Here is a 27,819-nt window from a genome sequence, read left to right as displayed (position 1 = left end):
CGTGAGGCGGGTTTGCCCTGCACTCGCTCGCCCAAGACGGTGTCTGTCTGCCTGTCTGTCTGGGCACATTCACTGTGCCAGCAAGTAAACTGTGCTCACAGCCATCAGTCTCGCTTGTGAACCGTCTCTCATCTCCGCCACTCAGGGAGCAGCAAGGAGAAGCCACACGGCGACAGATTGACTTTGATTTGTTTTGTTTTCCTTCATATTTTCACACTCTTTAAGACTTGTTGCCCGGCTTCTCTCCACACTTGGGGATTTCATCGTCTGGCTCCTCATCATCCTTTCCCAATTCCCAATATAAAAGCCCTAATGCCTCTGAGAGCAGAGCACCAGCGTCGGAATAGCCAGACTTGGCTGAGTGCGCTTGCTGCCTCGTGCCCAGCGACAGAGACCTGGACCAAGCCAGCCAATGACTGGTTGCCTTCACTTTGACTGGACGGTTTTACTTTGCGTTTGTCCAAGCAAACTCTTTTGAATACTGGATGAGGTTCCAGTGGTGCGGTTAAGCTAATTCAGTTCTCAATCCTTGATTCATTGAGAAATTAATACAAGTTAAAGAGCACTTCATTGGCGGTTCCGACTATAATCTGTCTGGCCTGTCAGTGAACTCACCACAAATGAGAAGGCATGCTCCGTTCTGTCTGCTTAAAAACCCATTTGTGGAAGTCATTGCTACAGGAATGCTGTAGCTGAGGGCGAAAACTGCTGTTTTCTTGGAGAGCTACACATTTTTTTGTATTATTTATGATATGGCTGCTCCATTGGAGTCCAGGTTGGAAAATAAAGGTCTGAAAATGGGGTGTAATATGGGACTTGAACGTCTCTAAGAGGCTGCAGTCCGGCAGTAGCAACACAAACACAGAGAGATGGAAATGTCACTAAGCTCCCCAGCAGAGCAACAGCCTTTTCCTCAGAGATGGAACGCAGCAGCAGCAGCAGCAGTAGCAGCAGCAGCAGCAGCAGCGACTCGGAGCACTTGGCTCAGCTACATGTGTTCCTGACTCGAGCGATGAGAGCAACAGGACGGCCAATAGTTGGGTTCACACATGTCGAAGCAGGCGGCAGAATTCATGAAAGGCCCTGTTGGTTTATTCATCGGCCCAAGTTCCCTTTCAACGTGCAGGGCGCAGGGGGAAATAGAGAGTAGGAGGAATAGAGAGAGAGAGAGAGAGAGAGAGAGCTTTTAGTCGTGTGACTGTGAGGTCATTTTGAAGATAATGAATTATTATTATTAATTCTGGGCGCCTGCTAAAGTAGTGATGCTCCGACTGAGACGGGCTGAATTTGGAGAGTTAACGGGGTGAGAAAAAAAACAACTCAACCTCACGACTGGTTTGAATGAGAAAAAAAAAGCTCATTAAAAGCTAAAAGGAAAATGTATCTCAACATCCGCTAATGAGGGCTGAGCGAGAAACTGAATGAGAGCAATTAATTCAAAATGTTTTTTTTTTCAAACGACGTGAATTATAATTAAGTGGTGAAATTAAGATAAATGCTACACGCAGCTTGTTATTGTAAGTAACCTTCAATATGTTTTTAACAATGTATTTTATTTAACCACTTTCCACCTTTAATGCTCATGTCAGATCAGTTTTTAAGCTTCCATTTTTTTCATACGTTTGAATTCAAACATTAAAAACAAAATTGGTCAATGTTTTTGATTTTTTTTTTTTTTATTATCTGGGGCTGATGACTGATGATGGACAATCAGGTTTCCTCCAGAAATAAGAGAGTCAGTGATATGTTTCTTCCACTGGCTCCAATTTTCAAAAAATAAATAAATAAAAGTTTGCTGATCCATACAGATCATGAAATCAACCCTTTGTGATGACACTGCCAGACTGGTCTTGGCTCCGCCCTCTTGTGTTTTTCCGCTTGTAAAGGTGAAGTCCTATAAAGCTTCAGTTTTAGCAGGAGGCTTTCAACACAATATGCTGCTTTCTGGAGATCATTAGAATTTTTTTTCATTCAACAATGAATCGTTTCAGGCTGCAGCTCCAAAACTGGACGTGACATGGGACCTTTTAGTCAGACCCACTTTTTGAGGTCCTGGTCTCTGCCCTGCTTCCTTCCTCCTGAATCCCTCCACTCAACCGTGCTGTGACATTAGTCTGAGTCTCGGTGAGAGTTCACAGCCAAAGTGGCTTTTATTCCCCATCTCGGTGGAAAATCCTCCCGGACCCCCGCGGCCCTCCGATATGAGCCAACAGAAGGGTCGCACGTCAGCCAGCGGGTCCCTGAGTGGCCGAGCGGAGAAGTCTGCCTCCGTCCGGCTGCGAGGCTTCACCGCCAGACGGCATGATGCGATTGTCACGGATGTTCCGACGGTCGATTTGCTTCGCCGTTGGCTGGCGCTCTCCCTCCTCCTCCTCCTCCTCCTCCTCCTCCTCCTAGCCCTCCTCCTCCTCCTCCTACCCCTCCTCCTCTTCCTTCTCCTCACCGCCGTTCCTGGGTGTGACACCAGGAAACGGGACAGCGGGTCGGGTTCCACTCTGGCTGTCGGGCCTCTCGGGTTTGTACAGGAGAGTTTTAGATGGGCCAGATAGTGTGACGGATCAGGTGTCTCCAGCCTGCTAACGTATCCACGTCGCCCTGCGGTGTGGATACATTTCAGCCTGTTTGCACACTGACCGCTAGTAAATGTTCAGCCACACGTCCCCACGTCTGCTGGAGCGGGACAATGTTTTCTCACAGCAACACGGGCATCGAGGCAATCTGTCCAGAAATGGGAAAAGTTCAACCTTTGGCTTGTGTCGCTTGTCAGAAATAATAATTTCAAGAAATAGGCCCTTTGTGATGTCAGCAAAAGTAGTGATACCTCACGCAGGTTAGTGAGACCCCCAGCCAGGCAAAGTGTCAGTTTGAGCAGGAAGTGACAACCAACCAGTCTTACAGGGGCTCTAAACTAGAAGCTAAGTATTCTGTTTTCTGAAGATCTGTAGAAATGTTCCCCCTCATTTCTTACTAAACTCACTTTAACAAGGTTTTCTAGCAGTAATTTGTGTCTCCTCCAATCAGCAAACCGTGAGACAAGTCCTTCCTTTTTGTTTGATCCACTTTTCAGAATTTCTTTCTGGAAATCCGTTCTTTGTGATGTCATTGAAGCTGAATTTGAGTTGTACAAATAAAAGCTGTATAAAATAATAACATCATTCCTAATCCCAGAGGAAGAGAAACATTTTTCTTCCCAAGGAAAACCTGCCGGGGGGATTTGGCCAACATGCCACTTCCTTGAAACAAAGTCAGACAAAATGCTGCATAACTCGTTAGGCTTTTTTTTTTTTTTTTTTTGCTGTATTGCAAATTTTGTCAAGAACACAGCTTTGATTAGAAAGGTGTACATATCACCTATGGCCCGTAGTAGTCAGAGTCCCACTGTGCTATCCACACTCTCATGGCCCAATTAGCCTAAAAAGATCAAAGTAACCGATTCCAATGAATTAAATGAGTAATCCATGTTATGGAAAATAAAGGTACATAGGTATTTTCAAAATTGTTTGTATTATATTTGTAGAATTCTTTTTTTTTATATTATAATTTTTAATTTTGCAACCAGCTGCAACCAGAGGGCTAATTACGTTGGCTTGTTTTTTTTGGAGATCTGCAAAAAGTTTTTCTTGCATAACTTATGACGCAATTCTGCTTCACTGAGTCAGTCCAGAATGAGAAATAACAATCTGAAAATGTGTCTCTGCACTGTTTGGCTGACACAGCGGCAAAGTTGTGAAAATCAAAATATTTGTGTCTAATTCTCATTTTCCTCACGCTCTCCCTCCCGCCTTCCTTCAGAATTCGGTGAACTTCGTGGACGACAGCTTCCCGCCGGGTCCCCGCTCCGTCGGCTTCCCAGAGGCCGACAGCGTCCAGCAGCGCATCAAAAAGTGGCTCCGCCCCCACGAGATCAACTGCAGCAACTTCAAAGACCGGGGCGTCAAGTGGTCCGTCTTCCGCACGCCGCGGCCCTCCGACATCCTGCAAGGCCTTCTGGGAAACTGCTGGTGAGTAGCCGAAACCCGCGGGCCTCGAAAACTTGGGAAAAGCGCCCGTGAAGAGACTTTTAAATTAATAAGAAAAAAGAAAGAAAAGCGAGAGGAGGAAGCCGACTTGCATACTTTAATGCATGGGGGAAAAAAAAAACATGAATGAGTTGATTTCTCATTCTATTCAGTCTCGGGGAGAAGTTTGAAGCGGCACAACAGACAACGTTTCATATCTGTGTGGGCTCTCTTTATTTTTTCCGCCTTCTTCTTCCTCCCCGAGTCTGCTTTCATGGAAGCTGCAGCCCCGCAGCAGACAAAGGCGGAGACAGTCGCACACAGGCAGCAGGAGTAAAAAAGTGAGAAGGTGGAAAAAGGAAAATAGAAAAAGTTGGCAGGCGGGACGGAAAGAATGAAGGCAAATAAAAAAAGTGCGGCGAGGTCGGACAGATGCGGCGATACGTCTGACAGGGAGATTATTCACAGCGATGTGAGTCTGGACACACGTTTTATCTCCCTGCCCTTGTTCCACCTGTCCTCTGGGCTGTGTTTATACAGTGCGTGGGTGTGTGTGTGTGTTGTCGTCTTCTCCCTCTATACACACACTCACTCACACACACACACACACATCAACTTCCCAAACTTGTCCCTGTGCAACTTTTTTGCCTCATCACCGGCAGCTCGTGCGGCTTATCGGCGTCGGGGGAGGGGAAAAGGAAAAAAAAAACACCGCCCGCCCTGGAGCCCAATCCTATCACTCGCAACAGGATGTAACCCCAATTTATCTTCCGCGCTCGTGCTCCCGTGCAGGCGCCCGCGTGTCCTATTAAAGCGGCAAACAATCCCCGACTCGGCCGCCGCCGCCAGCCAGCCAGCCAGCCAGCCAATGGCGGCGCAGGGAAAGTAGAGCCGGCGGCTCCATGCGAGCTGCAGCGCTCGGGGACGCTGACATTTGTTTATTTATTTATTTATTATTTTTTTTAGATCTTTATTTTCATCACGGACACCGGTGGAGTAGTTACATGATTGGTCATCCAGATTACAACCTCTGCAGAAAGCTTCACACTGAGAGCCAATGTAGCAGAACTCTACACCGTAAACATTAGCATAGCATATAAGTGCGATATATTTACTTTCGTTCAGTGCTTTTAAGTGTTTTCACTCTACAAAAAAAGTTCAGATCATTTTACCACCAATGTTGTGTCCACCAACCCAACCAAGAATGAATATCCAAACTCACCAAACCTTTAGATTAGAAAGCATATTCAGCCTTCTTTTTACAGCTTTTGAAGCCTCCGTGGCTGAAATGCTACGTTTTAGCTTCCAAAAACAGAGGTTTTGCTGGCCCTTCAATATGATTGGACCAAAAACAAGATGATCTCAGAGGGCGGAGGCAGAATCTGGCCCGAGTTGCTGTTGCTAATCTGTCCGAAGTATTGGTGCCCTTTGTGACATCAGAAAGGGCCAATTTCCAGCACTGCATGATTTAGCATAAGTCAGTATCTGGAATATGGGCCAAGCAATAGACGCAAAGGGAGGACTTCCCTCGTTTCCCAGTTCAGTGGCGGCTTAGAGGCATTTTTTTTTTCAGAGATACTCTTGAAGTGAATTTTACAAAATGTGGGACATTTAAAGAGCTTTTATCTGTGGGTACATCAGAGGTCGGGGGAGGGGAGGATCTGGTTGGCAGTTTAGGACATTTTGCCAAAATCTGCAGCGAGTCAGCAGCAAACAAAGGCAAATATTTGTAGCCGGTCCCAAATCTACGGCTATTTGTAGCCGTTTCATCAGCATTGTGTGATCTGCCTCTACATTTTCAAACGGCTAACACTCATAACTTTTAATATATTCCTTTTAAGTCGGCTCCTCACGTCCCCAGCTGCCTTCTCTCCCGTGTGAGAAATTAGCATTTTCTGATGTATTTAGTTTTTTTCTCCCTCTCTCTCTCCGCTCTTCCTCTTTTTGATGAACTAATTTCTCTTTCAAACTAATTAGTTCGGGCAAGTTTTAATTTGTTGTTGCCGCAGGATGAATTAATGGTAATTGTGAGGTAAACGGAAAAGCGTCTTTAGTCGGTCTTGCCGCACGCTGCCAGAGTCCACACGCATTCTTGTCACTTTTCACTCGTTCCTCCCTCTGATTTTTGTCCCTCCGTCACCGGGACATCACCTCTGCCTGTGTGATTGGCCGCAGACCATCGACCACCTCTCAGGCGCCGCCGTTCTGTTCCCCTGCACTCTATTTCACCCACGTCCTCTCAGTTGCCTCGTCTCTTCGTCGCCCCTCGCAGGTTCCTGAGTGCGCTGGCGGTGCTGGCTGAGCGTCCCGAGCTGGTGGAGCGAGTGATGATCACCCGCACCATCTGCCCCGAGGGAGCCTACCAGGTGCGGCTGTGCAAGGACGGGACGTGGACGACGGTGCTGGTGGACGACATGCTTCCCTGCGACGAATACGGCTACCTCCTCTTTTCACAGGTCAGCGAGGGGGAGGGGCAACAACTGCCTGCGGTTTTAATCCAGCAGTTTAACTTTTTTTTATTGAGAGATGACATTAAAATACGATGTTTGCTTTAGTTTTCAAAAATAACATTCCTGATTTTTTATATTTTGTTCGGTTTTGTATAAAGAAAATGCTGTGAGTGTCAATCCAGCCTTTTAAAGTGTATTTTGGAGAATATCGCACTAGAAAGCTGATGGAAACAGCAAATGAAGAAAGAATCCTCTCATTCACTAAGCAATGATTTTTTTTTTTTTATTGTTGATTTTTCATTTTCAGATCTGTAAAAAAAAATTTAAAAAAAAAGGTGGTCTCAGTGGGAGGAACCAACACTAGCTATGGGTCGGGGGAAGTTATCAGTGAGCTCTCACTGCAGTTAGTGACATCACAGAGGGCTTGTTTCCAGACTTCTTTATTTTCTTACGTTTTCTCTGAAAAGTGTTTTTCTTCTTGTTTCCAGGGGGTTCATTGAGGGGCTAGAGAGACACACTATTATTAGAAGACACCAGTCATGAGCGGTTTGCATAATGTGGGTCCTTTAATGCTAAAGAGATTGTCCCTGACACTGCATAATAGTTAGAGGAAGTTAAAGTGGAAATATGCCTCTTTCTGTTGGCTGTCAGGTCAGAGAGTTGAATGCAGACATTAGAAGTATTATTTCCAGCTTGGCTCTGTTCTGACCCACTGCACCAGCTCACCTTTAGCCCGTAAAGGGAATTGCAGCTTTATTAAAGGTCCTTTATTATGCAGAAGTTACATCACCGACATTTTCCCCTGGATTGAAAAATGTCCATCCTGTTCCTTTTTTGCTTTCTTCGCCTCTTAAACAGTGTGAACTCAAACACACAGTTTTGGAGAAAGGGCTCTTTGTGACATCACAGAGGGCACATATTTGCTCCCAGGTCAGCTGTTACACGGCACTCTGTTGTTCTCCCTTTCCAACATGCTGAAGGTCGGGAAATTCTGAGTATTTCAGCAGGTGGCTGTAAACACAGGGCTAAATATGCTGTTTTGCCATGATTGCGAGTGGAGGATGCTCCACTGAAGCCTGAAATGAAAAATGGGTGCAGGATGGTATTTTAAAATGATGAAATAAAAAACAATGTTAAATCACTTCTAAAGTTGTTCTTGGTTCCAGACGAGGCTGTTGGCCTCTGATGAGTCACTAAATTGTTTTGAAAAAACAATCAAATTAAAGTCTGTGTTGATGCGATGCTACTTTACCAACATTTGTGAAACATTTGCCTCTTGCTCTTCCTGGAGATGCTCCTGCAAAGAGGCACTTAGTCTGAGATCTGAGGCGTCGGTGGCTAACGACAAAACTGCAACAAAACAAACGTTGACTCAAAAGTTGGAGACAGGCCAAAATTGAAGTTGAAAGGAAGACCAGGAGACAGAGGCTATTTTATAGATAGATAGATAGATAGATAGATAGATAGATAGATAGATCAGGCATCTGCAATCAAGAAGATAAGGAACACGTTCGACCTCTCGTGCGACCCGTACTCGCCAAAGTCTGACCATCTCAGGGCGGTCGGGTCCAGCGGCGCCACCCCGAGGCGCGGCGTCCTGTGGCGAACGTCGCCGTGACTCAGAGTTTCTCTCCTGTGTCTGCAGGCTCAGAGGAAGCAGCTGTGGGTGGCGCTGATCGAGAAGGCCCTGGCCAAGCTGCACGGCTCCTACTTCGCCCTGCAGGCGGGGCGCGCCATCGAGGGCCTGGCCACGCTGACGGGGGCGCCGTGCGACTCGCTCATGCTGCAGGTCAGCTCCACCAACCCCAGGGAGGAGCCCATCGACACGGACCTCATCTGGGCCAAGATGCTCAGCTCCAAGGAGGCGGGGTAAGCCAAACGCTCTTTCGACATGCGGAAGATTCAAATGTCTTTTTGTTAAACATGCATAAGGAACCGTTTGTTGAACTGTGTGTTGGTGTATTTCCTCCGCAGGTTTCTAATGGGTGCGTCGTGCGGAGGAGGAAACATGAAGGTGGACGACGCCGTCTACGAGTCTCTGGGTCTGCGGCCCCGACACGCCTACTCTATCCTGGACGTACGGGACGTCCAGGGTTACAGGTAGAGAACATGGGACCTGTGCATTGTTTTTATGTTTGTTTTTGCTCCAACTAAAAACAACATTCTTTTATTGGGTTCTTATAATGAAAAAGTTACCTTTTCAGCTCTTTAACATGTCTTTTTTTGTGTTACTGGCATGTCAACTGACACAAAAAATTGACAACTCGCACATCTCGACTTTGTCGGTGTTACTGCACTGAAACAAGCTGTTGAAGTTGGAAAAATGCAACTTTCCAGACGCCATCACATGACGCAGTGCTGCAGCTGAAACATCATGCGGTTACAATTTCTCCTTGTTTTGGCTGCATTTCTTATTCACACTATTGTAGATTTTACTATTGATAGTGTGACTCATCTAACAGGTTTGTGCAAAACACAACATGGCTCAAAGATGTTGATCTTGAAAAACAGGCTTGTGACTGTGTGTGTGTGTTTTTTTTCTGGCATACTGGTGCCCTTTTCTTTTAATATCTATATATTTATGCATATATTTACATCTATGCATGTATATCTATGTACAGTACAGTATATGTTTTCTTTAGAACTTTGTGATGGTGTTTTTTGTTTGTTTTTTCATAGTCTTGGGTCAATGCAGTCAGTGAGAAGAAGAGCTCCCTAACCACCCTTCTTCCTCCTCTCTTTCCTCCTCCTGTTCCTCTTCTTCTCTGCCCCAGGCTGCTGCGGCTGCGTAACCCGTGGGGCCGCTTCTCCTGGAACGGCAGCTGGTCAGACGAGTGGACGGAGTGGCCGCAGCACCTGCGCCACGAGCTGATGGCGCACGGCAGCAGCGAGGGCGTCTTCTGGATGGAGTACAGTGACTTCATAAAGTGAGGAGCAGGCGCAGAGAAAACTCTGTCTCCTTCGCTGAAAGAGAAAGCCGTCCTCTTTTGACCTTTTTTAGCTCCAAATTACGTATCGAAGTCATTTCGGTGACGACTCCACAATCTATAGTACCAGGTGACCTCTCCCCCTCTAGTGGCCTTCAATACCCACGCCATTGTCTTTTTTTCCTTTGAATTCTCCACCAGTTAAATTAATTTAAATCTAATTTCTGTAGTTGGGAGCAGAGCTTGTAAACAAGTTTGTTGTATTAGAGTCCCGCAGCAGAACATTACAAGGCTGTCTAGTAGCTGCATTAGCTGCTCTGGGTTTTTTGATTTCACCACAGCTGCTTTTAGAAGGAGACTGAGATTCCAAGTGGGGCTTCAGGAAACAAGGATTAACGTTGCAATGTGCTGCCTTACCACTAGAGGCCGCTAAATCTCACACTCTTGGCCTTTAAAGAGTAAAAGAAAAAATAAATAACTGAACACTTCACATTATTTTCACATCATTCGCACATCATTGACTACCGATAGATTCCCATGGTTCCCTGCATGATCCTGTTGCCTTGTTGTTGTTGTTGTTGTTATCATGAACTGCAGCATTTTATCCTCAGAGGATTTCTGCCAGTCGAGAGGAACGGCAGCTGTTTTACAGACGGCGGTGTCGGGGGGGAGACGTTTGTCTTCTGTAATCGGGGCTCACGATGCCTGAGCAGTGATGGATGACTCGCTAATTTTCCGCCATTGTGCAGTTTTCCGACCTGCCGCTATTGACACCATTACGAGGGAGGCTGTTTTATTTTTTTTTGTCTCGAGTCCATTGTTGTTTGCCGACAGAAACAGGCATCGGCTCCCTGCACCGCTGCGCTATCCAGCGACAGGGTTTCACCGCCTGCTCCGGCTGTGGCGTCTGATTTGTCGAGGCTCCGAGCGTATTGTGTCATGTTTGATGAATCCTGTCACTCACTCAGTCAGTCAGTCAGTCAGTCAGTCAGCGACGGCGACACGCACTGACATGCCGACAAGACGTGTTACCTCACCCCCCCCCCCCCCTTTTTTTTTTTTTTTTAAATTTCATTTTCCTGGAACACGGCGAAGGTCAGCAGACACGGTTGTCACGCTGCGTCGCTCACAACAAAACGCAGTCTGACCTGATGCGGCCGAATTCTTGGCCTTAAGTAGCATGACGGATGAAGGATGTCAGATGTCAAGTTCACCTAAATCACATGTTTCAAGGTAAAAAAGAAAAAGAAAAATGTGCCCAAGTGGTAGAAGCACATCCGTATAGGCCTGTGTTTTTTCTCTCCATGTGTCTCTTGTTGTGTCCAACACAATCAGAGCTGCAGTAAATCCAAAGGAATCAACGCCACCGTCCTCGTCCTCCCGAGTGCCTCAAACCTGGGGGGAAAAAAAAAATGTGGCAGGCCTCGACGGGAACGCCATCTGTCTCCCGACTGTTTATTGTTTTCTCTGGCGGCCCGGTCGACTCATATTGTGCGACACAACAAATTCACAGCTTGTGTCTGCAGGGACTCATTTTCGTCCTGGGGAGGAAAAAACAAAAAGCATAATATTGATTCTTACGCTCACTGGCTGCTTTATTAAGCACACATTGCTTTTACTGGGCCCCTAATAAAGTGGCAGATAAATATTTTTAAATAATGTACGAGCTGAAGGTGGTGTGCGCCCAGAGGTGATATTCTGCAGGTCTGGGTTGGAACCAGTTGGTTATTTAAGTTCCTGTTGTCTTTCTATGGCCTCAGACCAGTCTGTGCATTCTGACCTCTGACCCCCGGCGTCAACAGTGATTTTTTTTTTCCTCCTCACTAAACCACTCAGTGAAACACTCCAGCCACACCAGCAACCATGTTCACCACCTCCACTCACTTTGCTCCCCTTTCTTCCTCAATCTCATGGTGACTTTGAACTCCGGAGTCGCTGGCCGGTGATTGGCTGGTTAGCTGTTGACAAGCGTCGACGAGCAGCTGAACATTGCACCTATTAAAGTGGCCGGAGAGAGCATTTTGATTCACATGTGTCCGGCAAACACAACAAATTGCTTTGCAATGAAACAAGACGTTGCCGCAGGGAAACTTCTCCCTCCTCCTCCTCCTCCTCCTCCTCCTCCTGTTTGTCAGAAACACAAGAGGATTGAGGCTGGAGACGGTCGAGATGAGACAAAAAAAAGACACAACAGGCTGAGAGCGGTGTAGCAGGAGCCTCTCTTGGGGCCGGTGGGTGGGGAGGGGAGGGCTGGTGTTCTTTTGAAAGAGGAGGTCTTGGTATTTTAGCGAGGTAAATGGTGTTTGCGCGGCGGCGCCCTCAGAGGCTCGGCGCCACTGTTTAACAGATGCCTGCCATGAATGCAAATAAGGGGTGGGGGGGCGGAAGCGGCGGCGCCCTGTCAAACGTCTTGCGAGCACTTCGCAGTCCGGGCTCGACGCATCGTGGGCTGAGTACACACTGCGCGCGCCGACCAACTCTCGCTCACTCACTGTGTCCCCTTGCAGGTACTTCGACTCGGTGGATATCTGCAAGATCCACTCCGACTGGCAGGAAGTGAGGCTGCAGGGCTGCTTCCCCAGCAAGGCCAGCGGACCCGTCACCGTCACGGCCCTCACCGTGCTGGAGAGGACGGCGCTGGAGTTCGCACTCTTCCAGGAGGGCAGCAGGTAAAGACGGGACAGCGATGGCGACAGTAACCCCACATTACTGCGACGCTCTTTAAAGGAGCGCTGTGTAGTTTTCCTGCGGTAGAATCGCATTTACGACTGACGCAGTGCACCCTGCTGGCCTGATGGAGCGCGATACGTTCCTGACTATTGACTTCATAGGTGTGTTTCTTGCAAGAGTTGCTAGGCAGGTGACCAAAGCTATGTAGCACTGCACCAGACCAGCAGGGGGTGCTGTCAGAATGCTTGAAATGCTTTTATCCGAGGTAATAATGAATCAGAACTATTTTTAATGTTAAAATTTCAAGGTCCAAAAAAAAATGTATAATTTTCCTTTAACTGGGAAGGAATCGGTGACGAGTCACTATGTGGCCATGATGATGAAAACGATTCTAATAGTAATGTGCACTGTTTTTCAGGAAATTATTAATTTATGCAAGGAATGGCCTCAAGGCGGAGCTAATGTTCTAGTTTTAAGTTGGCAAAACAGACGCGTCCATTGTTGCCGATCGGCAAGTAATCCAAATGACTTGCCGATAGCTGCACAATATGTGATAGTTTGTGAAAGTGGAAAAAAAGTGTGTGCAGGTAGAAGTTGCACAATGCAGCTTTTAGTCACACGTCAAAACAGACCAGGTGGCTTCAGCTCTCTCACCTGAAAGTTTTGTGACGTCTTAGTTGTACACTATGTGAGTGTTTAACACCATCCAGTTCACTGAAACGATGTTGATTTTATTATTACATTTAGGTGTTATTCCATTTCATAAAGGTTGTTTTTGTGACTTATCAATAGTGTAACAAAATATTAATGCATGTTATTCTGGAAAAGATACAGTATCAACCTGCAAATAGTTGTAATCCCACCAACCTTAAAGAAATAAAAGTTTATCCAATGTTTGCAATTATTTAGCTCTATGTTGCTCCATGTTCCATGAGCTGATACATCACTGCATCACTCCTTCCTCTCCCTTCTTCTCCCTTCTTCCCAGGCGCTCGGACACCGCCGACAGCCACCTGCTGGACCTGTGCATCATGGTGTTCCGCGCCTCCTTCGGCAGCAGCAACAAGCTGACGCTGGGGCGCCTGCTGGCCCACAGCAAGCGGGCGGTGAAGAAGTTTGTGGGCTGCGACGTGATGCTGGAGCCGGGCGAGTACGCCGTGGTCTGCTGCGCCTTCAACCACTGGCAGATGAACGTGAACGGCACGACGGGACCGCCCACGCCCAGTGAGTGTGCAGACCAGTGTCGGCAGGGGTGGGGCAGGAGTTTCTAGTCTAATGTAGCATGTGAGCTATCGTTAGTTGTCATCAGTTGAAAGTAGCGTCAACATTAGCTGCACCTTTAATTCGCCATTCAGATTAAGTCTGTCAAAGCTGGTGCATCTTGCACTACAGCAAACTCAAGCAAGAGGTGACTGGTTCAGTAGAGCACAGACGGAAATCAAATGAGGTTTTGTCATTTTCCCTAAAAAACGGGACAAATTGTGTCCTGGGAGAGATTTTATTTTTCCCGGGACAGACAATTCTGGGAAAAACGGGACAGGTGGTGAAAAGTGTGGATACATCTGCAGTCGAGGATATTGGAACATATACCCAGGAGGGGGCGCCGTTAGTTTGCGCTTATTTCGTCATGCTGTTTGACACCACTAGCTAAAACTAGAATCCTGTACCTGTCCTGTTCTTCATTGTTTAAACATCTCTACGAGCTGTTAGCTTTTAGCACACATCCCCATGCTATCAAGTAGCTAATGTGAACTTGTCTTGCTCCTGTGTGTTTCTCATGTACCAGCAGCTAATGCGGCTTGATTTGCTTCAAATTGCTTGTTTAAGCCTCGTTCATATGTAGCAATGGCTAAAAGGCTAATTTCCATTAGCTTTCCCCAAAACAGACAGTAATTTCTATGCTGAGATGAGTTTTACAGCCACTTCTCTCATTAGCATTTTACAGTCCTTCAGTCTTAACATTGGATTGTGTTAATAGTTATATTAAGCTAATTGTGTGGATTTACCACTGTTTTCACATTTTTTTAAACTCCTCTTCAACTATGATAGGATAAATCTGTGAATGACAGAATATGACAGGTTGGCGCAGAGCAACATGACATTGACCCTCATCCTCTTCTCCTCCGTCCAGTCTCCAGCCCCACCAGCAGCGCAGTGCGGCGGCCCAGCCAGGACTTCCCCGGCTACATCCTGGCCATCTACAGCTCCAGGCAGGTGATGGTGGAGCAGGTGGAGGCGAGCGCTACCACACTGGCGGACGCCATCATTCACCTCACTGAAAACAAAGGGGAAAGGCACGAGGTAAGGAGCCTCAGTTAGCCTCACCTTAGATCAGGACTGGGCTTTTGGACTGGTGGAGCACAATGGGTTCTAAAATTTGACAGTGGGGCCGGAGCAGGAGCCGATGGATGGAGAGTTTTGGTGGCGCACCTGATAGGAAGAAAAATATATCATGGGATGCTATGGTGCATTCTTCAGATTGCAGCAGTGAAGTGTGGATGTTGAAGGAAGCCTCATGGACACCGACTTGGTTGTATAATAACTGCTTTATTACAAAGAAGTCAGGTATCAAACAGGCGCAGAAGCTCTCACAACCTCTCTGACAATAGTTAGAACATCACCTCCTTATACACAGGTTTCGTCATCATGCACATTTCCATGTAAGGAGGACAAAGAGACAATTGTAACACAGAAGGTGAAAGGATGGGAAAGTTACTGGCCACAGTTGGAATGTGTGTTACCTACACAGTCTTCCTAGGGAGTTGAGATGAAGCCTTCCAAGGGAAGTGACCTAATGCGGGTGCTGCGCTAACGAGGGGTCTGTTTGTCTTATCAGGCAAGAAGCCTGCAGGAGTAGGGCCATAGCTTCAGACACTACAATACATAGAAAACATGTATTTTAATGTCAATTGAAGATGAACAAAAGCGTTACAGCAAAATATGTCTATTAATGACTCTGAAAGCACTGAATTAATGGATGAAATCCAGCTGTTTTATGACTTACTATGAATATCATTTCTTCAAGTTCGGCGGGCCGGAATTTAGAATTTTAACGGCCATAGTTTGCCCATGCCTGCCTTACTTAGATCTATCAGCACAGTTCAGAACCATATTCTGTTGCAGCGGCAGCACGTGTGTGCACGTTTTTATCTACTTGTGCACATGGCCGTTCACACAAAGAGAGCAGATTATTCCTCCACTTCCTGAAATCTTTCCTGAGTGTCTCCCCTCTCAGATGTAATATTCCTCTTTTTTTTTTTTTCAAAGCACTTCAGATCGTCCTTATTAAGTCACTCTGCTCCTCCAGAATTTCCTGTTCTGAGTGGAAACTCAGTGCGACCACTGCATTAACAACATCAGACTTTTAACAGGTTATTGCAAATGTATGCGCAAAAAAAAAAGACATTTTGGAGGTGTGTTCTCGACGCTGTGCAGGGGTTGTGTTGTCTGACTGCATTTTAAAAGTGTCTCAGCCAAATTGAAAATGTTTTCAGGTTTTTTTTGTGTTTCTTTTTTTTTTGGGCCGCAGCAGTAAACCTTCCACTTAGTGAGAGAGCCCTTGTTAAGTGGACAGAAATTACTTTTTGCACATCGCTTGTTAAAAATGTCAACAAGCGCCCCCTCCACCCCTGATCTTCTCAACGTGTTTTCCCATTGGCTGGCAGGGCCGCGAGGGCATGACCTGCTACTACCTGACCCACGGCTGGGCGGGGCTCATCGTGGTGGTGGAGAACCGCCACCCCAAGTACTACCTCCACGTCTCGTGCGACTGCACCGACAGCTTCAACGTGGTGTCGACGCGCGGCAGCCTCAAGACGGTGGACAGCGTGCCGCCCTTGCACAGGTTCGGCAAAAAAAAAAACCACCTCTTCTTTGCCGTTTCGTTTCGTTTCACCTTGGCGTATTTAAGAAGCTACCGGAGCGTTTTAGAGTCTCCGCCCCGTTTGCTTAAAAGGCCGATGTTTGTATAAACGCGGTGTTCCCGGAGGATTAGAGCTCCTATTTATCAACAATCTTCTTCAGGCTTTTCTCGGCGCAATTAGATCGCGCCGCTCTCTCTGACAACTGTTTTGCCTTTCTCCCTTTCTCTCTCACTCTCTCTCTTTCTCTCGCTCGCTCGCTCTCTCTCAGCACCAATTAAAAACTGGGGTTCTAAGAAAAAAAAGAAGAGAGAGGCGCACCTGCAAAATCAACCGACACACATAATTAGGTTCCGCTCTAATCGGTTCCACCTGGATTTCTATAGAAAGTCGCACAGAATTAAAGATGTTTGTGTACCTCTGGAAAACTTGCCCTACTTAGCAGGAAATTGGAAAAAGTTCGGAAGGTTCGAAATGTCACTTCTTCTCAAACGTACGAAGGTCTTCCGTGCTGCGTTCCGACCCTTTTGTGGCACGACAGTCTGTCTGTTGTTTTCTGAACAAGGTCATCATAATGGTCTCATTAAGGTGCGACTTTCTGTCCACATTCATCATGTCGTCCTCAAAACGGGCCCAAGCAGAAAAACAAGGCGCTCCAAAGTGCAGATGAATCATCTGTTCATGGATCAGTGCTGCGTTCAGGGACCGTGTGAAAAGAAAATTGTCTTTTTCTTTTTAGGTGGATTTGTTTTCATTTGATTTTCTAATGATTTAGCTTTATTTATTTGGGCTTCCTTTTTTAGGAAGACTGAAATTGTTCTTGTTGAGTTTGTATTTTGTCCCTTTGAGATTCATTGTAAACAGAAACACTGCAAAAACTCAGTGGTAACTTTTGACTTCATCTTATTATTCATCAGAAATACATAGTGCACGTTTTTCAGTACAATTACATCTTAATCTCTGACAGATTAACATCCCTTCCATTATTTTTGCTTTCATTATTTATCTCCAGTGGAGGTTTTAGTTGGTTTTAAGTCAAAAGGTGCAATTTGAATGATATGGAACCAAGCTGCAGCCAAAACCAGGAGCTGCTGCTCCTTCCGCTTCCTCGCCGCCGCCGTTTGTTCAGTTTTTTCCACGCTCTGTCTCCCACTGCAGGCAAGTGCTGGTAGTGCTGTCCCAGCTGGAAGGGAACGCCGGCTTCTCCATCACGCACCGCCTGGCTCACCGCAAGGCGGCCCAGGCCTCGCTGGGCGACTGGACCCCCACCAAGGCCACCCACAGCCCCCAGCTCACCCCGGACATCGACGGCCTGCACCGGCCGCGCCCACTATGACCACCGCCCACTGCTGCACGCAGACTGCACGGACTGTGACCCCCCACCCCCGCTCTGTCAGACCACTGGAGGAAAAAAGAGGGGGAGGGGGAAGAAGAGGAGGGGTTGGGGAGGAAGGTGGGATGGACAGCATGAACGCTTCACGGGGTCTTCGCCCGGTTCAGTCCCTCGCCAAACGGATGTGCCACGACGGGAGATGGAAGCAAGCTGCACTCGACCCCCACCCCCCCGAGGTCCGACTACTCAGATATGAGTCTCCCTGTTTTTTAATTTATTCTTCTTTTTTTTTTTACAATGTTTGCCGGTACGAGCGCTGTGCGTGGACAGAGCAGACGGGGCTCGTGTGCCGTGACTACTGAGCCATCCTCGCCAGCCCACATTCTACGAGCCAATCACCCGCACCCTTCTAGGAGGGGGGCGGGGTTTCACCGCACTCAGCCCCTCCTCCTCCTCCACCGCTCCTTTTTATGGTACTTCATGAGCCAAACCAGAGTTCTACTTCCATAAATACATAGATATAAATATAAATATACGCATATATATAGATTTCTTTTATTTTACGACATCAACATCAGTCTTACTTGTTTTCTACTCTTTTTTTTTTTTTAAGAAAAAGGTTGCGGAAAAAGCCATTTTATTCATCCAGTACTGTCTGTTCGTCGCCGCCCCCTCCCCTCTCTCTTTCCGTCACTCTCGCTCTAGCTCAGGACCAAACTCACCATCTGTACGCTGGAGCAGCAAGTCAGGTGACCCGGTGGCCGCTGGTCCCTGGACGCTGCTGCTGTTAAAAGTAGCTGTGAGGGTTTTTTTTCTTTTTAATCTTGTCACTTGTTATCTTGCGAGGAGCCGCGTTGCTTCTCCAGGCTGACATGCAGCTCCTCCTCCTCCTCCACCTCTTCGTCACAATCCCCTGCAGAGACAAACGCAGTTTGGGAGCTAGCGTTCTTGATTCCCCCTCGGCCTCGCTGGCTCTTCTCATCCACTTCACATTGTTTCTCTCCGTCTCCTGGTGTAGTGTTGCCCTCTTGGATCGGTACGTTTGTTTTTTGTTTTTTTAATGTTGCAGATCGAGGGCCTGTATTTTATCTGAGTGTGTTGGTTTGCTTTGGCAGCTGCCAGGCTGCTCTGCCACTGGGGGGGGGCTCTTAAAGAGGAGCTGCCGAGTTTACTTCGCAAGGTTAGGGAGTATTTCTGTCTTTATTTTTTTATTTTTTTTAGTTGCCGCCTTCTGCGTGAGCATCTGGGCCGTTCTCTTGCGGGAGGCGGTGCGTTAGCGGCACTGGTGTGATAACAAATTGCCCGTTTGTCAGTGGGGCCCTTGAGACGTGTTGTGGCTCAGAAAGCGGTTTTCAGTCCCCTTGTAGCTGGAGTTGCGTCACAAGAGGGCGGTGGTGCGGGTCTTAGGTGCTCTCTCATGACCCCGCCCACTCCCCCTCTTCCCCAGCCATCACTCCCCCAGCTGTCAGTCCTCCGCAGGCGGCGCAGATGTTCAAACAGAGAGACGGGGAAGACGCGTTGCGTGGTACTTTTGAAAGAAAACAAGCTGAAGCAGGAAACGCCTTTAAAGAGAAAAGTGCCAGATATCTGACTAAAGTGTCATGAGTTTGGGGGGAAAACTTGAAAGCTGCTAAGATGAATATCTTCTTTTGTTCCTTTTAGTCAGACAAATTTTTTAAAGCATTTCTTTGTTTTCTTTTTTCTTTTTTCTTTTTTCTTTTTTGCCTTGACTTCATTTTTGAATTTGTTGCACTAAACCGAACAAAAGATAATTAGACATTATGAACTTCTACGGGCTGCTTAGAAGAATAGTGAAATTAAAGATTTTTAAAGGTCCCAGATTTTTTTTTTTTGTCCCGGACTCCAGTGGAAGCAGTTTGTGTTTTAGCAGGCGGGCAGCAGATGAACTTTTCCCCAAAGGAGTTCATTGACAAAGTGACTCTTGCATCATTTGGGACCTTTTAGGTTCAGACTTTTAATCCTCCCTTCTCCTCTCTCCGGTTCCGGTTGCCAGGTCCTGTTAGTCTGAAGGATCTGCTTGGTTGCTAGGTCCTGTGAGTCTGAAGGTTCTGCTTGGTTGCCAGGTCCTGTGAGTCTCAGAATTCTGCTCGTCGGCACGTGGACACTTTTTTTGTTTTTGCAAGAATAAAAACTACTGCCGCAGTTTCTGTGACCAATTCCCGTCGTTTGTGTAAATATGTTTCCCCAAAGAAGTGATGACCACTCTCGGACATTATTTGTCTGCCCCGTGTCCGAGGGAGCGAGCGAGCGTGTGTGAGAGAGAGTGCGTGAGAGAGTGTGTACTGGATTCTTGTGTCTAATTTATTTGTGTGTTTACGTGATTGGCTGGCCTGTTGTCTAATGACTTGTCTAATACTGAATCACACATGAAGGTTGTGTTGGTTTCGGGCTTTTAGCTCTTTAGCCGGTGGAAGGATTAGGTTGAAAAGAAAAGGAAAAAAAAAAAAAACCTGCACTGAAAACCACCTGTAACGAACGAGGCACCTCAGAATTCAGTGTCACAGCTGGATTCTTTTTACATTTACATGATTTTTGTCTCGGTCTTTTTTTTTTCTTTTTTTTTTGTAATCATCATGACTGTCACGTTTTGCTTTTGGCTCTTTGCTGATGCCCACTGAACTTAACTCCTCTTCTGTGAAGTTGTGCTCGGAGACTCTCCTTGCGTGTTGTGGGCGCCCCCTGCTGTTGCAAAGGCTGCAGCCGAGAGGACTCAGATCTTCGCAGCTGACCGCCTCTCTCCTCCTTCCTCCGGTTTCCCTTCTTGTAAATGTACAGACTGCAAACATAAGCCACAATAAAGACGAAGATAAATCCATGAACCTTTTAAATACAAAAAATAATAATAAAGTGGTGGTATGATCAAAGAAACAAACACAATGAAATAAATCAATTTCAGCGTCACGCTGGAAAAAATGGAACTCATGATGAATGTGATATATTTTATTGATCTTTTCTCGGGTGGAGGGAGATGTGAGTATATGTGTACAAACATGTATGTTTAATTTTCAATCTCAGGCTCCAATGGACCAAATAAATTTTTTTAATAAAAAAAAGAATCATCTTTGTCATCATTTCTAAACGTGCGAAGTGTCTCGTATTGTAATGCATCGTCTCTGAATTAAAGTGCAGGAACAACGAGGCATTTTAACTGGTGTGTGTATAAAGCCTGAAAAACTTTACCCATACATTTAAATATGTAATGTATTCCTCTTTCCTTATGGTGTCTTGATCCCACCAGAAGCAGCTGCAGATCTCTAGACAGCTTCCTGTTAAAACCTAAGAACTGTAGGTAAAAGGAGGTTGGGGGGGCGACGACTGGCCAGTGTTAGAGGGCCGAGGTGATGCCTGGCCAGGTTTGTTTTCGGTAGTGCAAGAGTTGTTGTGCCCATTGTGATGTCACAAAGGGTTGGTTTTCTGGGGAAAAACCTGGAGTCATCAGAAGAAATGAATGAAATGCTTCAGGACGGCCTTTCTGCTGAGGTGAATTAAGACACTATACGAGACATTTGAAATTAAAATAACTTTTTTTCTGCGCAATATTTAATCATCATGGATGAACACTTTGTTTAATTGAATTCACTTTTCATTTAATTCAATTAAACATTGAACATTGAATTCAATGTCCAATTAAACATTGAATATTTAATCATCATGGATGATTAAATATTCAATGTTGACACGCTTCAGGTCCTTGCCAGGCTTCCTTTTTAAGCCTGTCTAACACCCTGAACTGCTCAGTTACCCTGCAGCCTTGATGGTGTTCCTCCTCCTCCACCTCATCATCTATAAATGTACCTCTGCCCTCTGCTCCCTTCGCCCACCCACTTTTATCAGCCTCTGAAGGCAAAAACTCCTCCTCAGTCCATCCGACTCCCTACCCCTCCAACTGCCCTAGACGCTACATCACCCTGAGTGCAGAAGCCACTTTGCTTTGGGACGCCGGCCACAGCAGGGACGGCCAGGAGGGTTTGGCAGTGCGGCGACAGCATGAGGAGCCGTCAATCACCACTGTATGACCTGCGCTGACATTCCAGCGGAGAAAAAGCCTCCTCGCTCTACACAGGAAATCAAAGGTACGGATACCGAAAGATCTGTCCGCGGTTTGTTTTGAACGGCCTAGAAAAATAATGCGTTTATGTCACAGATCAGATGTTCAGATCTAAAGTGTTTCCATGTTGAAAACTTGACACAGTGAACTTCAGATAAGACATATAACCGTTGGCCCCGTCTCTGTTTGAAAACCCAAATTTCCTGACCTTGACTTAAAAGGACTAATGAGATAGAGCCTTGGATTGTGTCTGCAGATGATGTAATCTCAAATAATTTCCTGGAAACCCTGTCAAAGAAAGAAAGAAAGAAAGAAAAGAGTCTCAATGAAGCTGTTTTCTACCAGTGACATCATGAATCTTTACTGTAAGTGTATAAAAACATTTGGGAGGGGAAAAAACGGTTTATCTGGAATCTCTTTCAGCAGTGTCAGTGCCATCACAAATAGAGACAGATAGACAGACAGATAGATAGACAGACAGACAGATAGATAGATTGATAGATTTACTTCATTGATCCCAAACTGAGAAACGCTGTTGTTGCAGCAACAAAAACAACAACAAGAAAAACTAAGTTATTTAAAATGGAATGAAAGAACAAGAGCAAGAAGCAAGAAGGCAGAGGCAAGGTTAAGCAAAGTTTTCAAAGCCAGTTAACGTTCGGTTCCAACTGTAGTTGGTTTAAAGTTAAAGTTCTATATTAAAATAACACCACAACACAAGGCGATCCACTGCAGCCCGTTAAGGCTTTACCTTATAGGGCTGCAGGCGTCTCGTCCGGCCAATCAAATCATTGCGTGCATATGCAGCCCTCAAACTGGACGGTTTTTGGGTGTGATGGTGTCCAATAAAGTCTAAAGAAAGACTGGAGGAGCTACGTGAGCTGCCCATGTGCGTGTGTGTGTGCGTGCGTGCATGCGTGCGTGTGCGCGTGCGTGCGTGTGGGTGCGGGTATTCCACCAGCTGATGATCACATTTCACACTTCGCTCACCACTTACACACACACCTAGAGACTCCACGGAGAGGTCAAGTAAATAAATCATGCGACACCCAAGTGTTCTTGGTGCGGAGGAACATTCCTGCTGCAGCCTTTGGCTTCAGCTGAGACGCCTCAGCCTCCCTGTCCATCCATCCCAGCCTGTGTGTGTGTGTGTGTGTGTGTGTGTGTGTGTGTGTGTGTGTGTGTGTGACAGAGAGAGAGAGAGAGACAAAGTGTGTATTTTAAAACACAACAGGAGTCTCGCTGTTGTCACGTCCTGCTAGGGAAGCTGCGTCTGCGCAAAGATAAAGTCGACGCTGAGAGAAGATGGATGGTTCGGTGGAAAGTCGATGGATCGTGTTGGCGGGGGGGGATGCTTTTTCCCTTTTTTCCTCCTATCATTTAAAGTGTTATCATCACTCACTGAGGCAGCAGTGATATCATTTCACTCCCCCCTCAACCCCAGCCACCCGTCTTGGTTTTTTAATCGCAGTGAAACTCTGTGTTGTGTCACCTCGCTCATTGTCAGGCAGCCAAGCACAAACCCCTTTGTTTGCGCGACACACATCCAGGCCACCTCTTCTCCATGGTCAGGCTGACCTGGTGGTGGTAGTGGTTGAGTGTGTGTGTGTGTGTGTGTGTGTGTGTGTGTGTGTGTGTGTGTGTGTGTGTGTATGTGTCTGTCTGTCTGTCTGTCTGTCTGTCTGTCTGTCTGTCTGTCTAAGGTGAAGAGATTCTGACTGTAGACAGAGAATGAATGAGCGCCAACATCTCCCAGGAAGTCATGAACAACTGAAACTATAATCAAACTGCTGCCTTGTTGTCACTCAGTCAGAGTCAAGTTGAACCAGTGTTCCATCGGAATGCAAACCAAACTCCTGTTTAAGGCTTTTGCTGGCAGACAAACAAAGGGACATGAGATTCTCGGAACAGTCTTGATATTTTAATGTTACATTCGCTTTTCAGTGGGATCTGACTGCAGCATCATGGCCTCTCCGATCCCGGCACTCCCACAATCCTTTGCTCCAGGGACCGACAGCGTCTTCTCCGACCAATCTGGCTTCTTCTCTCTGGACTCCAACGTTCCCGGGCTGTCCAAGGTGATCCTCAGCAAGCTGGACATGAAGGACTACGGGGAGTACAGGTACCTTTCACACATGTTCACACGCCCGCCGTCTTGACTCACAGCTTCCACTCAGACGCGATTTCCTTTGCGATTCGCTTGTGAACTGTCCAAACAGGACGGCGGTAGAGGGAAAAGCCAAGGGGATCAAATTCTGCAACTACAAGGAGATGTTCCAAAGGCTGGAGGAGACGTTCCACTTCTGCACCGGCTGCAGCAAACTCCCGGAGCACCTCCCCGAGGGCCAGGCCCTCAAGCGCTGCGCTAAGTGAGTGCAAAGCCGCCGGCCCAGGGTCGCCGCCGAGGTGTGTTGTTGGTGCGCCACGTGACTATCGTGGTATTCTGGAAACCGCAAGTCGTCGACTGTGGACATCGGAGCCTGGGGTCATGAGCGCTTGTTGTTGCACTCACACCTGGTAGCTGCCAAGTGTTAAGGTCTTCACCGGCCAGCTGGAGCTTAGACGCCAGCGGGAAAAATATAGCCGCGCATCCTTCCCCCCATGTGTTGGCAGCTTATTAACGTTTGACTCCGGATTTGTCGAGGACGAGGCTGCGAGATCCGCGAGGAACCTCTATCTTTTTCATCATTACCTTGTTGTCTTTTTGTGACTCCCCCCTCCCCCACTTCTTCTCACTTTCTGCTTGTCTCGTTGCTCTCACTGGCACACACACACGCACGTGTGCGCGCGCGCACACACACACACACACACACACACACACACACACACACAGCACTTGGATCCAGGAACCCTTGAAATTCCCAGCTGCTGCTGCTTTTCTCCCCCCCAAAAAAGAGGAAAAAAAGAAAAGTGCAGTTACCATCAGCAGACATTAAGGCAGGAAGATAGACTAAAGTGCTGACAAGTAAAACTATCTCTGACTTCGGAAGAGGTCGCCCACCTCCGGAATAGATCCAAAAACTGCAACTCGCTGACTTCCCTTCGCCTTCCTTTTCTTTTTTCTTCTCTCTTTTGTCGTGAAGAAATAATGCCATTCTTCCACAGAAAACTTTCAAGGGCACCATGTGTTTATTCTCACAGAGTTATTTCCTCCCCCTTCTCCCTAACCACCACCGCGATCGCTCGGTCCACTCGTAAGCTCTTCTCGGAGGATTAGCGAGGCCCAAAGTGCAGAACACACCGGCTTATAAATGATTTTATGGAAATGCGGGCGCCTGTACAGCAGCAACGAGCGACTGGAGAGTCGGTGAACTCGTCCTCCCGAGGCCGCAGCTGGCAGCTGCTCTCGCACCCATTAATCCAACACATTACCTCGACGACAACACAGAGCCTCCACGCAGTGAGGTATCGCCGGCCAGGTTCAGTTTACGCTGTTAGGACGTGACCGCCAATGAAAAGGACCAAATGTAAAGACGGGCTAAAGATGCTGGTCGTGCTCAGTGTGGATCGCATTACACCAGCCCGGGCTGGAGCCGACGCAAAGGCCAAGGCCAGCGTTCGCATTCCAGCATATTGCAGACGTTACGTATAGTGCACATAGCGAGATATATAGCTGATGTCACACAGACTGACAGTTTATTTTCGGCCAGCAGGGTATCAATATCTCAACCAAGACAATGGAGTAGAAATAATATGTGGTATTATTATTAATCAATATCAATAATATTTTTATACATATTAAAATGTAATTGAATGTTAAGTAATTAATTTCACGTAGAATTAATTGATTTTTATCTCGTTTTAAATTAAACACCACACATTTTCACCTTAAAATCAGGCTGTCAAACAAACATAATTTTGACTGAAAGCTAATAAAAATGTAAAAAAAAGCAATGCTGCAAGTGTATATGCAGTATATAAAGTCTGAGGTGTCGTTTTCGAAAATGCAAAACATTAGCATACATACATACATACATACATACAGACTTTAAAATGACATTGTAGACAAATTTTGTTTGTTAAAAGTTAAAACCTACTTTACTTCTTTTTGCAAAAAATTCATCCTTTCAGGTTAATGCACTGAAACTACAACATCATGACTTTCTGACTAAGCAGTAAAAACATCTTGGAGAGAAAAGTTCTGCCTACGTAGACACTTATGTGACTTCTGTCTCTGGAATAATTGTATTTTTCCACAGTGTTCTGCTGCGCTGCTTTCTGACCTCATCTTCTCCCATCCCAGGTGCTTGAACGTGTACTACTGCACCAAGGACTGTCAGAAACAGGACTGGCCTCAGCACAAGACTGTTTGCAAGAAGCTGCGTCTGGTTGCCATCGACAGACTGGTGGAGTGGCTGATGTTCACCGGTAAGAGGCTTTCAGAGGAGGTGGTGCCAAATTAAAATCTGTCTGAGGTGACTGAAGTGAAGATTAGCTTGCAGTGCCTTTTTGAAGCTGGCAGACAGTGACTGATGGAGGGATTAAAACTGACATTGAAACAAAATGACTGACATGATGATTGAAGTGATTCCGCATCTCTTTGATGCTTTGAACTGAAGGCACAGATGAGAAGATGATCTGCGCCTTTTAGTTTTTCTTCCGTGTCAAAATAATCCAACAAGATGTACAAATGTTTTCACACAGGAGACCTTCCACTCCCCACCCAGAAGTGGTCCAAGCCTGCCTCTGAGGTGACGAACTGGGACGACTGGCGGTCCAAGCAAGGGGACATGACCCCCCTTCTGGACACCATCTGCTCGGGCACCAACATGACGACCCTGTGGAAGAACGTTGGCAGGCCAAGGCCAGACGACTCGGACCTGCGAGGGTCTCTGTGGCGGATCCAGAGCGAATTCCTCTCCAGGGTCCTGACGGTGGGGATGGCCATCAGATATTTTGGTATCGACCCGTACGCCAAGCCACTCACTGTACATCTGGCTGGGGCGTCGCACAACGAGACCATGGCGGCCAAGTTGACAGACTACGACGAGCTGAACAACATATTCCCGGGACACCAGGGTATCGAGATCGTCATGGTGGGGCCGGAGGTGGTGGACGGCCCCATCATGAGGCCTCCGCTCAGGGCTTTTGGCCCCAGGCAGAGGGTCTACATCAGCGCCTACAAGGGCCTTTACCACCAGTTCTGGGAGGACGCGGTGGAGCCGGGGGAAGCAGCCAAGCCTGACCTGGTGGTTGGATACCATCCTGGTATGTACATATATACGTGTATTCTATCACTGTTTATTTGTGTATTCACGCAGAGATATCCTGGACAAGTCACAAGTTCATGATAGAGCACAACACAGAGACAAACAACCATTCACACATGGAAAAGTAGAATATCAGTCATCAGACTTGTGTGCCTGTCTTTGCACTTCCTCACGCACCCTCCGATCCGCAAGCACAAACACCCTCCAAGCCCCCAGAACCAAGCTCTGCACCATGGGTGATCGGGCCTTCAGCTCTGCAGCCCCCAGACTGTGGAACTCCCTTCCCGACCACCTGAGGGCCCCACAGACTGTTGATGTTTTTAAGCGAAACCTAAAAACCCACCTTTTTAGAATAGCTTTTAATTGAACTCTGTAGCACTTTGAGATTGCTTAAATGTAAAGTGCATTATAAATTAAAATTATTTTATTTATTATTATTATTATTATTATTATTATTATTATTATTATTATTATTATTATTATTATTATTATTAGCCACTGCACCGCCTTATCACCCTTCTATTTATATTACGTGATTTATCTTATTTATCTCTCCGGTAAGGGACCCACAAGAAATAATTTGGGTAGGGGAGGGAGAACTTGGAAGGAGACCAGAAGACGCTTCTGTTTTGATTTGTTGTTGCTGTTTTAGCCGGGATGCTCCAGCTCAATTCCCACTTGCTTGACAAGTGAAATTAGACGCATGTGAAGCAAAGCAAGGTCCGTGGTGAAAAAGTCTTCTGCATCCATTTTAATTTCAACCATTTAAATCTTCTCTCTCACCAGAAATCCTTTCTTGTTCTGAAAAGGCTGCCACTCGACCCTGACATGTTAGTCAAGTCAGGTTGTAAATGCTTTCCATTGGAGTTTGGCCTGATGGGGAAGTTGTTAGATTTTAGAGTTGAAATTTCAGAGGATCCGGCTCCTGTGCACAGATAGAAAAGTTGGCAAAATCTTTTGAAGATATATCTCTTTTACCTCAAAGTGCCTCTCTCACTGCTGCTAAAAATAACCACGGCTCAGATTGAGTGGCCAGCTGTCTTGGAGGAGCGGCGACTCATCGGACAATGGTTTGGTTTGTCTTTCAGCGAGAACAGAGCAAACGGGGACATGCGAAGCCCGACCAGATCTGGCCCGTTCATTAGCGTGAGGCTTTTACTGGGGATTTCGGGCGATTACTGGGGAGCAGCTGGGAAAGAGCTTGGCTTTTGATCGCCGAACTCAACATAATGTCGGTAAAGCTGCTCGTTTGAAATGGGACTCGGATGATCACTGCTAGCTGCAGTTGTGTGCCCCGGCCCC

General features: G+C 46.7%; 2 protein-coding genes across 4 annotated transcripts in view; both read left to right on the top strand.

Moving 5' to 3' along the window:
* The window catches only part of capn15 (calpain 15), a 41,468-nt gene extending 21,332 nt beyond the window's left edge, over nt 1-20,136 (top strand). For 2 of the 3 annotated variants that reach the window (XR_012927727.1, XR_012927726.1), the window contains exons 3-13: nt 3,793-4,001; nt 6,271-6,454; nt 8,094-8,317; nt 8,423-8,548; nt 9,223-9,375; nt 11,883-12,044; nt 13,034-13,269; nt 14,177-14,346; nt 15,711-15,889; nt 17,064-19,287; nt 19,323-20,136. Coding sequence is in view for 1 of the 3 variants with exons in the window: in XM_076034430.1 (XP_075890545.1) it covers nt 3,793-4,001; nt 6,271-6,454; nt 8,094-8,317; nt 8,423-8,548; nt 9,223-9,375; nt 11,883-12,044; nt 13,034-13,269; nt 14,177-14,346; nt 15,711-15,889; nt 17,064-17,241 (1,821 nt within the window). In the remaining 2 variants the exon portion in view is untranslated. Of the gene's footprint in view, nt 1-3,792; nt 4,002-6,270; nt 6,455-8,093; nt 8,318-8,422; nt 8,549-9,222; nt 9,376-11,882; nt 12,045-13,033; nt 13,270-14,176; nt 14,347-15,710; nt 15,890-17,063 lie in introns of all 3 variants that reach the window. The other variant, XM_076034430.1, reaches the window with a different exon arrangement.
* A 3,121-nt stretch (nt 20,137-23,257) lies between these two features.
* LOC142893636 (putative protein MSS51 homolog, mitochondrial) overlaps nt 23,258-27,819 on the top strand; it is an 8,995-nt gene continuing 4,433 nt past the window's right edge. The window contains exons 1-4 of the mRNA XM_076034423.1: nt 23,258-23,429; nt 23,527-23,676; nt 25,551-25,675; nt 25,952-26,515. Of these exons, the coding sequence (XP_075890538.1) occupies nt 23,272-23,429; nt 23,527-23,676; nt 25,551-25,675; nt 25,952-26,515 (997 nt within the window). The 5' untranslated portion in view covers nt 23,258-23,271. The remainder of the gene's footprint in view (nt 23,430-23,526; nt 23,677-25,550; nt 25,676-25,951; nt 26,516-27,819) is intronic.

Source organism: Nelusetta ayraudi, unplaced genomic scaffold (assembly GCF_046127955.1).
Source record: "Nelusetta ayraudi isolate G7.1 ecotype Tasmania unplaced genomic scaffold, CSIRO-AGI_Nayr_v1 ptg000042l, whole genome shotgun sequence".
Classification (NCBI taxonomy): domain Eukaryota; kingdom Metazoa; phylum Chordata; class Actinopteri; order Tetraodontiformes; family Monacanthidae; genus Nelusetta; species Nelusetta ayraudi.
The sequence above is the reverse complement of the archived record's forward strand: the minus strand, read 5'-3'. Positions and strand labels throughout refer to the sequence as shown.